Here is a 14,980-nt window from a genome sequence, read left to right as displayed (position 1 = left end):
ATAGCAGCATGCTGGGACCTGGACACACACACACACACACACACACACACACACACACACACACACACACACACACACACACCAAGCTGTGCAGCAAGTCTAAGAAGTATCTTGAGTGTGTTTCACCATGCCGGGCAGTCTCCAGCCGAGTATACAGTTTGCATGCATGTGTGTTGCAAACAGAAGAAAGACTGGTGCCTCCCCAATTCCTTCTGCACTGCTTGTTTTTTCCCCTCCCCATCATGCTGGATTTGACCAAATACTCCTCATCTAGGTACTGCATGCCATTTCACATGTATTACATATTAGAATTTGCTCCACATAAATTATATATAGTTTGTGTATACAGCCAAATATAATTATGTTTTTTAAACCAAATAGTGAAACTTGAATAGATGCAATTTGTTTATAACTAATTCAATATAATACAAACCATTAACAGAAAAAAACCAATCTGTATTGCAGAAACTAAACGGTTGAACTGTAATCAATCAATCTGGCAACTTCAAGTCAAACAATCTAAATCACAGTCAAACACAAAGTGGGCAGAACGCAAAAATATTTGATCAACATCCAGGGTAGCAATTGAACTGTCCACCAATGAGAGCACAGTATCACTCATTGGTGATCATATGAGCTGGTAGTAAGTATATTAAAAGGTTACCAAGACAACAGCCAGCCATCAAAGCGATGCACGACACAACTTAACAGCTCTAAAAAATATTTTTAGCATATATTAAATGAATGGAAATAAAGCCACCTTCTTCCAGGTTATATCGGCTCTAAATAAACATATCTTTCTTAATATAATGCAAAAAGTCTCCCTCTATAAGCCTGAAGGAACATCTTAGTCCCCTGGAGGTTTGTATATTATGGCATAATCAGTATACACCCTACCAATGAGCTAAAATGACCAGTTTTCTACTGTTTATGCAACTATAATACTTTATAAAACCATTGTATCACTGTAATGGCATGACAATGACATTAATCTATATCTACAAAAGGTTGAATTATGAATGACATACTATGTGATCACGTCGCCTAGCAACAACCAAACAGACTACAACAACATTTATATAATTGAGCAGGACCTGAGCATTGCAAGAGACCTACAATTACTGTAATTACATTTTCTACGTGTGATTAAATATCAGTATGAGCAGATGAAATAATACAGCAGCATGGGCATGTACTAGTATGTTCAGCTCTTTAGCATTTATTTTTTAACTGTTAAAAGGCTGCAAAACAGGAATTTGGTTGCGTTTTTCGAACCTCACTCTGAGTTGATGATTGCACTGAGAGGTCTTTGAATTTCGAAATATTCTTTCAATTGTCTCTTATGTGTAGTTGCTCATTCTGGTTTCACAGTTAGGAAACTGCAAAGACTGATTTTTTTTTTTAACCCAGCTATAGAACAACAAGCCTGGGGTTCATGTTTCAGTGAAACTATGCAAATGCTGAATAAATGAATTTCAGTCTAAAACATACTGATCCAGAAGCAGCTTTAAAATGGAAATACATGAGAGCCCTTATGTACCTGCAGAATAAACATTTCTCTATTCAAACAGTTGTTTGCACAAGTCCTCACTGTGGGTTCTCAGGTTGTTTTAAGAACACCCAAAAAGTGTAAATGTAACAACAAAGGCAACACAACTCTTTAAATATATATGCTGATTCAACCTGTTGCTGCATGAACAAAGGAAAATAGCTGAAACGTGCACGGACCGGGACCAGGGTAAGACTGAGAAGACCAGAGATCCTATTACCGTCACTCAGCGGCAGGCACTTACCAAAAAGAGGTAGCAACAAATAAGATACAAATGAGGTGGTACTACAAAGCCATGCTAATGAGACCAGCTAGTGCCCTGTGGGACTGCCACCCCCATTCTGTTAATGTTAACACCGCCACCCTCTCTTTGAATGTGGATATGAAAGGAAGGATAAGGTGGAGGAGGTGGAGAGAAATAATAATCAACAATCGCCAGCCTCTTGTTTGCTGGAGCTCTTTTCTGAACAATACTGCACTCGTTCACACTCAACATCATATTGAACTTGGCTTCTTTTCTCCACCTCATTCACATCATCTCCACCACCATCTGGTCCTCAGTCTTTGATTGTTACCCAACTCACTGTAAATACAGATGATTTCAGAAGGTTATCACCCTCATAAGCGCTGAGCCTGACAGCATGACTACATGAGGGCTAACAAGCCAGGTGCTTTTATTTTTCCTTTCATTGAGCTCTTCAAAAGTGGTTCCACTCAAAAGAGGCTAATCATAACTTTAATTAAAAGACAGGTCTCAAAACACTGCTTTTTTATTTCCCTCTCTTCTAACAATCAACCAATATCACATAAAAATGTTGCAACAAAACTGCAGATTTATTTGGGTATAAACCAGTATTGTGGAAAATGACTCAAAGGTTGTGTAGATCTAGACATTTACTAAGGCCATACTACTAAAACATGAAAGACATGAATTTCTTTAGAGTAGCACAAAGTTAGCCCACTACTACTCCAAGACCAAAGGGCAAATTATGTAGCCATGTAATGATCTAAAATCTGAATAATTCTGACTCAACAAAGAGTGAGTCAAACAAGTGTGAAAGTGTGATCCGGGCACTAATAAGGAAAGCCGCTGTGAAAATAGTCTCATCTCTGGTCTGTGTTGCGTGGTTACTGCTTTGAAGAGAAATGATTCAGCTCACAGTGAATAAATGACCATTCAAGACTAAAGGCAAGAAATCAATTCTTAAAGACCGTGTTTTACATTTTCATAAAAGCTTACATCTCTTACATCTTTTAACAATGATGGACAAATCTGATGGTTGTCAATTACTTTGAAGGATAAGACCACTGAGCTTCAGTAACATGAAATAATTCACATGTGAAACTGTCAAAAGCCGTGCTTGCAGTCTTGGTGAAACGTTACGCTAGAGCACATCTGTGACGACTATCTGCTCAGAGAAAGCACACGCCACAGTGGCTTGCAGTGCTGTGAGTCCATGTTTAGACAACCTGATCACTTCAGAGTGTAATGTTTTTTAACTTAAAAACTTTCTGGGAGGCACTTGAGCTCAGCGGGGAGCAGACAAGCCTATGGTGAAAGTGCAGTAGCCCAGGTTCAAGTCCGACCTGTACTACATGTCTCATTTACCCATTCACAGCCATGGGTATCTTGCCCATCCAGACTGGTAAACATTTTTATGTTTCTGAATTGCACTGCATTTCTCACAGTTTCATTACTGCTTAGTAATTAGTTTGCAAGACAAGTTGGCATCTTCCATGCAAACTAATGATTCCCTGTTAGCACCCACAGCAATCACAAGGTTTCAGTGCAGCCTCTTTATAACCAGTGTCATGCTAGCAACTGCCAGCAAACTCACAACCAGTTGGGGAGTACAGATTACTCGCCAGTGCAGTGGTTGCCAGTTGCTCGCTGCAAGATCAATAAAACGATCTGACTGAGGCCTCAGGTAATGATGGTAATTTTAATGTCCAGACACAGACAACAAGTTCAGCGGAAAACAATTAAATCACATCCAAAATCCAAATGACAAGCATCTCAACAGCATTCATTTTAATTCAATTTAGCTCATCTTTGCCTGTTTAGGCTGAATTACTAAATTTTACTCCACTATGAGTGAAATGGGGAAAAGCCTGCCTATTCAGAGTGTCTTTATTCATTATTTTCTCTCTGAGCCCATATTTTGTCATGTCATGTGTGTGTATATTGTCCTCAAGTGTGTCCAATAAGATAAAAGAAAAAAAAAATAGTATCTGTAAGAGTGTGTGGATCAGCTGCATGCAATATATGTTTTTTTACTCCTACCTGAAGGCATAACCGTTTCTGTGAGCCATGTATTAGTTATTGTAAACAATCTGCTTTTATGATTAAACTGTATTAAACATATTTTAATATAGTAAAAAATACAGCTAAAACCCATGAGGACGGACTTGAAGTCATGTGTGTGTGTGTGTGTGCGCGTGTGTATATTGTCCTCAAGTGTGACAATACACTTATACATTTTTCTGTAGGTTACCAATTGCGTAAGTGTGTATTTGGCCTGGTGCATCACTGACCTTGTATATTAGCAGGTTTGGTGGCATCTGTGAAGTCACATATTTTTTCCCAGTGGTCCCTGATGGACTCGGGTTTCATGGATTGGTTCTTCTGTCTCACTATATAGCCCTGAGTGCGCTCCCAGCGCACTACACACACAAAAATACAGGGGTCATGGCACAGTATAAACCCCACACATACTGTAGCAGCAGTCTGGGGTACTAATGAATATGGCAAATGCATACAGACATTTCCTCTGGACAAAACACACAGTACTCACATTTACCAATCCACCCTGCACCAACCTAAAGGGAGTCAAACATGAAGAGAAGAGCAAATGCACATGGAGATTAAGAAATATTGCCTCTTTATAGAAAAAGAATATGCTATTGTACATTATTTTTCTCTAAGATGAAACAAAGCTACAAGCAGTATAGTGACAGTTTCAGTACCTCAAACAGTCCTCCATTCTCCTGGCATTGTTCATGACAGAGCCAGAGGACCAAAGGAGCAACATACTCAGGCTTCAGAGACGCCACAAGATCTACATAAAACAAAACATCTGGTTTACATCTGTAATAAAGGGCAAAGAAGGTCTTGATTTTTAAAATATGTTGCATTTGGTTCATTTATACATGGAGTACAATACTACATATTGTTTGTTTTTGCGTTTAACTTATAATCTTCTGCAAGACAGATGGCAAAAACATGAACTGGCTTCACATGAAGAAACAGACAGAATGCTTGAATTCATGAGACCAGGTCAGTATCAGTCCTAGTACTAGCAATCTGTTAGCGAAATATTTCTTAAACATGCTGGAATTAACTGAAAAAAGAAAATATGGCACAAGCTTAAACTTTTTTTTTTTTTTATATCCCTTGTGTGTGCTGAAAATATCTGTACCCTAGTGGTAAAAAGAAGCCCTTCTGCTTCACTAAACACGCTGCTGCTTAGCAAGATGGGTTTTGTCATTAATTTTTTTTAGAAAAGTGTCAGTGAGTGAAAGCAAACATATGGAACCAAGTCATTTACTAAGGTGAGGCCCCTGTGACAGTTGGCACAACGCAGTGTGCGACAGATGCTACCGTAGGCTGGCACGGCAGGGCAACAAAACCTTTCCCTTAATTCACTTAATACTTCTTATTCCAGAGCTGCAGTCACAGAGCATGCTCAGTGTAACTGTGACGTTCAGATTTTTACAAATACCGAGTCAGGGGTTGGAAAAACATTCCCAGTCCCAGTTATTCTTAAGGGTGATGTTTTTTTGTTTTGTGTTATATTAATACACAAGATAAGATTGGCAATTCTATATCTTTAGTTGCTTAATCTTAATTGTAGGCATTCAATGCTGTATGCCCTCTTTCTAAAATGTGTTCAACACAAAAACTATAAATGATTTGTTACCTTACTTTTTCTCTTAATACTGGAAGACAACACATACAGTAATGCAAGGAGGACATAGCCGCCTGCTAAAATAAAGGGCTGACACATTAAAACTTTTAAAGCACTCACAGGGTGCATGATTTCATCATGGCCCTTGGAAAAGCAAGAAAACACTGCTCTTGAATATTAGATGAAAAATTTGCATGTTGAACGGGAGTGCTGTTGCCTCAAATTTTGTAAATCCACATTACATGGTATTACATTATGCAACTGCTCTCAAAAAATGCTTTGGTTAAAACCCATTTGTCCATTTCAGCCTGTTCAATGAGATAAAAGGAGAAAAAAAAACATTATCTGTAAGGGTGTGTGAACCTACATCATATAGACCAGCTGCATACAATATATATGTTCATATATGTTAATATATGTTTTTTACTCTTACCTGGAGGCATGACTGTTTCTGTGAGCCGTGACCCAGCAACAGGAGCAATCGTATTGCAGTGGATGTTGTACTTGCGACCCTCGATTGCCAAAGTGTTAGCCAGCCCCAGCAAGCCCAGCTTGGCAGCGCTGTAGTTGGCCTGGCCAAAGTTGCCATAGATCCCTGCGGCTGAAGCAGTCATGATGATTCTGGCCACAGAAAACCGGAGGCAACGTTAGGATTAATGCAAAGTGACAGGCATCACGAAGGAGTCATAAGAGACCCAGACGGCCTCTCCACACACAATCTTACAAAGACTTAGATATTTTTCATGCCTGCTTACACCCAGGAACGTGCATATGTAAGCATCTAGTCATGCAATCCTAGCATGTTTACACAGACACTAGCTTTAACAAGGTGACCATCATAAACAACGCTACATTAGGTGCAGGAGACTTCTGAGGAACACAGTCATCAGATACAGTACTCTGTATAATAATATCAATTTCTGTGCTCAAATGTCTCAGTCAGTTTTCAGAGTCTCAGCACAGTAATATTTAAAGAGCATCGCATGATAAAATGTTGCACCAGGGACTTGATCCAGAACATAAACACATTATGTAAGTGTATTCCTTCATGTTTTCATATAGTGAGTGAGCAGGGGAGTCAGGCTATGACCTTTATCATTTCATTTATTTCTGCTGTGGTTTTACCTTTAAATGTACCGTACATTTTTGTTTGAGGTGACTGCACACCGAGATTGGATTTTAAAATTTCCCATGAGCACTGCAAAATACAGAGGGATGACAAATTAAATGAAAAACAAAAAACACAAAGTGTAAGGCGGTGGACCAAGATGTGCTTATAGAACAGGCTTAATAAAGCTTGACATTATTTCTATACATTTCTGGAACTCTACTGACATTGTTCATTCTCGAGACAGTCCCTCCTCTGGTGTTCTGATGATGGTGGTGGACAGCTTCTTGTAAGATGTCAGTACATCCTTTTTTGCAACATTTAATTACCTCTTCGTGGCCCACTGACGGGGACATTGTGTTATTGGGTTATAGATGGTTTAAAACTAAAGCGAATCACTCAGAACTCTTTGGAAGAGGAATAATTTTTAAAAAAATAAATAAAATGTGGGGTGTGGAGCCTGGACTTGTCTTCTGAAATGGGGCATAGCAGAAAAAGGTTTGAGAAGCACTGCTCTAACTGGGGCAAGTAGATCCAAACTATACCAAAAAGCAGCCAACCACAGCTGCCGGACAACCTTCATTCAATATCAGCATCATTATTTCCAAAGGTTTTTTTATTCTACACAGTAATAAGATGCTCTTGAGCTCAGTGCAGTACAAATGTTACTTTAGTGTTTATGAGATGCTATTTGTGTAAAATGGTTTGTGTGCACTTGAGAAGGACATCTATTACCTATGATAACACTTGAGCAACATTCCTCTGCAAACTATAACACAGACTTTTTTCTGAACATAAAAAAAAAAAAAAAAGGCTTTTGTTCAGAGTCTGTTTTGCATGTCACGAAAAGCCCATCTGTAATTAATAAAAATCTCAATAACAGTTCCGTTCCAGAAAACAGCCACTGCTAATGTTATTAGCTGCACATGCAACAGAGGCCTGTTAGTAAAACCCCCATTAATCAAACACCGGAATATGCACTGCATGTCTGTCTAAGTCGACACTGTCATCATTTATCTTCCATAAGCAACGCATAGCATCGTTAAAGCAAAAATCAATACAAACTTCATCTGCTAACTTCATCACTGTTTCAAGTTAGTAACAATCATCCACTAGAATGGCTGAGCGACATGGAAAAATATTAGTATGTTATAAATCAAATCACAATTTCTGTCAAGATTAAAGGTTCACTTTTGCTCCTAAGTGAAGATTAAGGTTGATTTTGTTTCAAATACTATTTATTTTACTGTCCGAACTTGAACATGATGAATATACTGAAGAACAACACAACACAGGTATATATAACACATAATAAAGTAAAATCTTCAGCTTTTATAGAAAAACATGAAACAAAAAGGGAAACTTAATTGTTTCACCAGTTCCAAATAAACAATGTATACATTTATACATTGTAATCTAAAATAACTGTCACCAAAGCCAGTCTGTACATATCCTCAGTACAAGTTCAAGAAAGTTCAAAGGAGAACATAAACACAACTGACATATTCACTCGGTTGTGGTCCGCTTTGCTCCAAGGCAGCCAAAGAAAAATTATTTTAGATAAGGCAAAAGAAGTGTAGGATAGTCTCAGTGGAGTGGGCAGTAAGCTTCATATGGAACAGATGTGCAACTTCACCACAATTCCAATGTGGTCAAGTTCGACACAGCTGTTCAGTCATCTCTCTACAAATAATGAGTGGCGGAAAGTAAAAAGCTGCACTAAGAGCAATACACTAAGGTGCCAGCTGGACGTTAGCCACAGCTAATAAAAAAAAAATGGGACTAATGCTAATGGCACCCCCAGATCTGTTTGCAGTGTTTGCAGATCTCTAAAATATTCCTGAAATCCCTCTGTGTACGGTGCCTTATGGGCAAAAGACAGCTTTCGTAAAATGACTTCAGGTTGAGAACAAGTTGATTATTTCAATATTAAAACGGTGCTATGGAACATCAAGCTGGTGTTTTGGGAATTAGACAAAAATAAAACTAAATTGTATTAGTCACAGACAAATCCTGGTAATTCCAAAAGGTTTACTGACTCTTTCTAACATTGCATGTCTTGATCCAGCAGTTTTTATGGTGTAAAAGTAGTAGAGAAAAAAGCAAAAACAAAACCATAAATCACAAAAATCATGCTAATAAAAGTATGTAAAAAAATCATCAAAAAACAAAAATCAAAAAACAAAAACAACCCAAGATAGGAATTTTGTTTTGCACCATTTGAGGTCTATCTGTATTAAAGAATAGTGACTAAAGCAGCATCTGAATATGTCTATGACAATTATCCTCAAGAGACCACTTAATCATAGTCAAAGTTTTTTGTCGGCCTATCTTTAGTACTGTTGCTGACGTATGAACATGCATCACATGGTACCGAGGTCTTGATAACACTCCAGTAATGTTGCCTGTTGAGGATACTGTAACTTGACAGATCTAAGGAAAGAAAAATATCCTACCTGCGTAATAAGAGGATGACAGTTTTACCTGCGTCAATAGCTGTTACAAGCTGAGCTACTTACCTGCCAAACTTTTGGTTTTTCATGTGGTTCCAGGCAGCTCGAGTCACTAAGAAAGAGCCTCTCAAGTGAACTCTCTGAATGAGGTCTGTGATGCAGAGTAAGAGGTAAAAAACACAAGTAAACATTAATGCATAACAATACACATCTCTGATATTTAGCATTAGAACGGTGTGGTTTGAAGCATATGGCAGGTTTTAAACACAATTTAAAACATATTGATCTACATATATCATTGTAAGGTAAACAAAAGAAGACACAGAGGTAATCAAGTAAATATGTAATTAAAGTGTAATTACCCCAATCCAAATCACTCGTCCTGGCAAATGATCGGTCACGAAGTATTCTTGGTAGGGAAAAGCAAAGAAAGAGTTTTAGCATTTTTTTCCTGCATTTAGATTTTTCCCCCCCTTTTTTAATAAACTAATATTGCATGCTCAAATGAATCTGGAAACTGCAACCAAATGGCCATTCTAATAGCACATGATATGAGTAAACATTTTTTTAATAATAAATAAGAAAATAAGAAAATAAAATGTGTGATTGTTGCTATTAGAGGACTTACCCAGCATTGTTTACAACAACATCTGGAAAAAATAAATGTAAGATATTAAAGTCAGTGAATAACTGTAACGACATTGCTGACAATCATTTTATGATCATTTCGTAAATCAGTAGTGACAGGTATCAGCACTAGTGGCCGCAGGATTTCCATAGAAGGTTTATACACACCTATTCTTCCAAATGCATCCAATGCTGTCTGGATCAGCTTCTCTCCATCTTCTACAGAATCTGCATAGACATAACAAAACTGTCATTTTTCACAGTTTTACATTCTTTTTTTTTTATTTTTGAGAAATTGGTCTTAAAAGATTGTTTCTTGTTAGCTTTAGTTCAGGTTGTACTTCAAAGTGAGATTAACAGAGTTTAAAATCTGAGCTTTTCATGTCACAAAAGTGACTATTTTCCCCCTCGGTACAATCACAGCGATAACTTATGTTGAATATATGAATATATAATCTAGTTGGGAATTTTAGGTTAAAATCGACTGGAATCAGCATTTTTTCACCAAATTTAATACAGATGCTCTGCTGGGTTAATACATTTTATATGCACAAGTTGTTAAGCAGTCTACCTTACGTATGTCATGAATGAAGCTCAGCTGTAAAGTTACATCAGTGTAAACCATCAGATTTATCAGATAACATAATTAACTCAAGTTAAACTGTTTATTTTACCTCTCTGTGCACTAAATACAAAGATTAATGATTTTCTGCGGCATTCATTTCTTGTCTTATTTGCAAGATGCTGCATTTCACTGCTTTATTTTTATTTTATTTATAGAGGTCATCACCATTTTATCATTATCATCATGTGATAATGATCGGAGCAGGCAGCAATTTGTGCAGAAGAAGAGTCAGATGACATGTGAAAAGTCACTTTTTATGTTAGCACTCACAGAGGCTGAAGCAGGAATCCGGGCTTAACAAAGAAAGTTGATAACCACTGTTGCAGTACCCGTTATCTACAACTGGGGTTTTATCAAGCCAGCTAACGCAAAGAAAGCCTGACTATATTGAACATCCTTTATAGTTGGCTCATAGTTATATGTACACAGAAGCAATGAGCAGATTTGGGAGGCATATAAGAAACTTTCATAGTGATAAAGCTTATGGCCTCACTCTTCTTTCAAGTTTAAGTATTGATGTGATGTGGCAAAAAAAAAAAAAAAAAAAATGGACAAAAAGTCAACATTTAAAATTGCCAATAAAACAGAGTGATTGTTTTGTTTTCAAAAACGATTTTTTTCTCCTAAAGGTGAGACACATCTTCAATACTCACCAACAGTTTCATCACTGAGCAAGTCCAACTGATAGAAATCAATACTATTTTTCACTCAGCCACTACATGAACTAAATACGTGAAGCAAGCAGAAGAGAAGAACTCACCATAGTTCGCCACTGCCTTGCCTCCCTTCGCTCTTATCTCTTCCACCACCTTATCAGCAGCTGCAGAACTCTTTCCGCCTCCTTTAGTGTCTGCCCCAAGGTCATTCACTTTATTGCAACAAGGAGAAAAAGATTAGCAATAATGGGGTGAGTTTTGCAATTCTCCATGAGTGATTAGGTTAAGAAAACAGCATAGGCAAGCTGATTCCTTGACAGAGTTAAGATCAAATTCAGTCATGGCAGGAGGAATATACTGAAATTAGAAAATATTTATGCCTGCAACTGTGTAATTTTAAGAATAAAAGAACCAACAGTCATAATGCAAGCTTCTTACCGACAATTTCAATATAATTTATCTTAGTCCAACATTTCCCTCTCCCAATTTGGTATAGCACCTCAATTCAGGACATTTGTTACAGAAGATCTGTTGCGCCCCACATTTTTGGAACCAACTGTCATGTGTTTCACTTAGTAATATGGAATTCAGTCGCAGTCTCTTAAAACTGAATCAGTGAATCCCAAATCAACTCAACGTCAGCCTGGAACGCCACTAAACCAGCAGGTATTTTCACCAGTATGTCATACAGATGCAGCAATCTGCACGTTTTTGCTCATTTCAGGTAAAAATCAGCTGGTGCTTTAGTGTAGTCAGCAGCAAGTCATATGAACATAAAGTGGTATAAACCTTATGTTCAAACTATGAACAGGATATATGAAACTAGCTGGATCCATGCGGAGCTAAATATGAATATGTATACCAATATGATACTCACTAATATTTTTTTTTAAATTAAAAAAATAAAAATACAGCACTGAGAGATCACAACTTCCCCCAAAGGGCAAGCTCTATATTTACAACTTTGATGTTTTATGATTCTGACATAACCCTATTATGGCATCATATTGAAAAAATAAGACGTATGTTGTACAGCTCTCTCCGTGCCCTTTTATATGATATATTACTCAATATGGTTTCTTTAAAAAATAAAATAAAATTTAATGGTCAACTTTGACCTTGGGGAGTAACAATAAAGGTCAAGGTCAAATGCTTAGCCAACCAAGGTACTCATGTCCCCCAAGGCCTAGTAAACGCTCTGAAGCTTGAGGACAACCCATAAAAAAAATTAAAAAAAAATATTGTGGGTAATATGAAGTTTGTACTGATTTTCACATTTGGTGGGACCTTCACTCGATTTTCGCCAAAGTGGAATCAGCTCGAGCGGTTGTTGGTGTCCACTGTCACACAAAATTTGAATATGATAACTTGAAAATTGTGGATGCTAGACTGCTAAAAAACAGATGAACTAAACAGAGTATTCTCTCCCTAAAGGGAGGGAGTATGTAAACTTACTAAATTACAGGTTAGGTGTTTACCAGCACAGGTTAAGCCTACAGCTATGTTACCATGGCAGTTTAACTTGGTACATTGCCTATCTGGAAACTATGTCCCTATACCACATTTGATAAATCTATCAGGGAACTTGGTGTAACATTTGACTCAGCTTTCTTTCTAGATGCTCATATTACATCTCTGCTTCGCTGTTGCTTTTATGCTGAGTTCCATTGTGTTACGCTCTGAATTGGAAATTGTTATTCATGCCTTGATTTCATCACGTCTGGATTATTGTAATTAAGTTTTCACTTTTCTTACCCAAACCTCCCTGGAACATCTGCAGGTTGTTCAGAACCTGACTAAATCTTCCAAGATTTCACATATCACAGCATTGCTAATTAACTGCCACATGCTCCACATTAACTTCAGAGTCCAATTTTTAAGATTCTGGTTTTGACTTTTGGAGCTCTGCATGGACAAGCACTAGCACACATCGGTGAACTTTTACATCTGTACATCCCCAGGAGATCCCTGGGGTCATTTGAATAGGGTCAGCTGGCTATGTAGGATATAAGGCTGAGAACTAAAGGAAGACAGCGATCCTCCAACAGTAGCTCTCCCTTTGACCCTGGAATATGTCGACTCAGTGATGTCTTTGAAAGAGCAGCAAAAATTCAGTGTTTTTAATTTACTTTTACTTTTTTTTAAAGTAACTTTTTCATTTTAATGTTTTGGAATTTTTCTTGTGTAGCTGTTTGTAATATTTATGTTGAAAGGTGCTATATAAATAAATAAGATTTGACTTTGCTTCATTGTCCTGGATAATCCAAATTCTGCTTTGTTGCACGTGTCCCAGGACATCTTAACAATACTACGATAGAAACACAAGGTAAAATAAGTAAAAAATGAATATCTTTTATTTACCTATTACTGAGGCACCTCTCTCAGCAAAAGCCAGTGCATATTCTCTGCCAAGACCTGTGCAAAGAAAGACACATGAGTAAAAGGTATAAGCTTACTTCCAAAGAATGAAAAAACCCATCACCACCTGCAGCACTGCTGTGTCGTTGCTGCATGCCCTTTCACACACTTTCCCTGGAGCTACAAGCCATTGCAACATTCGTACTTTGATCTCCGTTTCCATTAAATAAAAAGACCGACATACGTCGGTTTCTGCTCGAATTAAAATAGCTAATTTTGTATAACAATAACAAAGACTTGCTTTACTGATATTGCAGTTATTGCCCAGTGTTAGCAGTCAGCAAGACGCCGTGATTAGAGCAGCTGTGCAGCTAACAAACGCGGAAGACGAGAAAAAATTAATGCAATTTCCGTCCTAATAACTGGGCTGTTCACTAAGAAACTAACTCCACAACTACCAGATTAGCATTTGGTGCTAACAATACAGAGGCTATTTTAGCGTCAACATAGTCGACAGCTCAGCTAACGGCGATTTTTACCTCCTCCGGCCCCAGTAACAAGCACGACTCTTCCCTCGAAAGACAGAGACATTGTTTTGAGATTTTACTATCTGGTTTGAGAGGGTCACAGAAGCTACAAAAGCTGCAGCACTGGCTTTCTGAGACAGCAGGATGAACTCTGACAAGTTCCACTTCCGCGATATAGGGAGGCTGTAACGAGCAGTGACCAATCAGAAGCCAGGATTTTATTACAACGTTTTTATCATTTTTTACACGTGTAATCTGTGTACTTTGACCTCAAATTTTGATATTAAAATTTTTCAGGCTGTTTTATGACATTGTCCAATTCACATAATCTGTAGCATCTGAATTATACAACAAGAAAGATAATCAGTCAGAAAAAGATAAAAAAACAAAACAAAACTGCAAAACAGCTTGTTTTCAGCACGGATTACGTTCTTTCTTCCATTATCCACTAAGTTCCAAAACATCTTGAGGAAAGCATATGCTCATTTGCCTTTTAGTGTTTTTAACCCCCCCCCCCCCTTTAGTTTCTGTTAGTTTCCAAACAGTTAGGAGTTACTTCTTCAATTATGAAGTGGTATCTCTCTAACGCATTTCTAACAAATAGGACTCGGCAGGTTAAGTTCAACAATACTCGGTCTGAGCCAGTACAACAGAACAAGTATGTAGGCTACTTAAACAATCACAGAGAATGCTGTGTGATCCATCTGAGTACATTCTGTACTCTTTGTATGAGTTGCTACCATCAGGAAGATGGTTTAGAGTTCATCAGGGAGAAATTAATAATTTTAAGAACTCCTTTGCTCCTCTGTGAATCAGAATATTAAACTGTAGCCTAAAATAAGTTGAAGCTTCACAGGTTGCAATATAAGCCAGTTCAAAGCCAGTTGGAGAGATGCAGATTGTTTGGTTGTTTTTGATTTTAAATCACTGCTTTTATCTCCTAACGTTACATTCCCATATCTAACTAATCAACAAAATAAAGTTGGCAAATATCCTAATTTTATTCATAATAGTCATATTTAATACATTTATTTTACAGCCCTTACAATACTATTTATTCTATATACAGATAATAAGAAGTCCTGCATATTAATTATGCATATTGCGGGACTGGCAGTAGTTAGACTGTAGGGATAGCCCACCTGTGGTGGGGATGTAATGATGTTATT

The 14,980-nt window shown here is 37.6% G+C and overlaps 1 protein-coding gene across 1 annotated transcript in view; it reads right to left on the bottom strand.

The window, feature by feature from the left end:
• Positions 1 to 13,980, bottom strand: part of hsd17b4 (hydroxysteroid (17-beta) dehydrogenase 4) — a 32,664-nt gene extending 18,684 nt beyond the window's left edge. The window contains exons 1-11 of the mRNA XM_085294875.1: positions 13,824 to 13,980; positions 13,288 to 13,341; positions 11,031 to 11,138; positions 9,814 to 9,873; positions 9,647 to 9,668; positions 9,381 to 9,427; positions 9,085 to 9,169; positions 5,891 to 6,078; positions 4,517 to 4,608; positions 4,345 to 4,369; positions 4,085 to 4,213 (exon numbers count right to left, since the gene is read on the bottom strand). Of these exons, the coding sequence (XP_085151001.1) occupies positions 4,085 to 4,213; positions 4,345 to 4,369; positions 4,517 to 4,608; positions 5,891 to 6,078; positions 9,085 to 9,169; positions 9,381 to 9,427; positions 9,647 to 9,668; positions 9,814 to 9,873; positions 11,031 to 11,138; positions 13,288 to 13,341; positions 13,824 to 13,875 (862 nt within the window). The 5' untranslated portion in view covers positions 13,876 to 13,980. The remainder of the gene's footprint in view (positions 1 to 4,084; positions 4,214 to 4,344; positions 4,370 to 4,516; positions 4,609 to 5,890; positions 6,079 to 9,084; positions 9,170 to 9,380; positions 9,428 to 9,646; positions 9,669 to 9,813; positions 9,874 to 11,030; positions 11,139 to 13,287; positions 13,342 to 13,823) is intronic.
• Between the last annotated feature and the right edge of the window lie 1,000 nt (positions 13,981 to 14,980).

The sequence above is a fragment of the Mchenga conophoros genome, linkage group LG12 (assembly GCF_057382185.1).
Source record: "Mchenga conophoros isolate Kocher_MC1m ecotype Shallow Benthic linkage group LG12, M_conophoros_male_GT1.1, whole genome shotgun sequence".
Taxonomy (NCBI): Eukaryota; Metazoa; Chordata; class Actinopteri; order Cichliformes; family Cichlidae; genus Mchenga; species Mchenga conophoros.
This window is presented reverse-complemented; position numbering and strand designations above follow the sequence as displayed.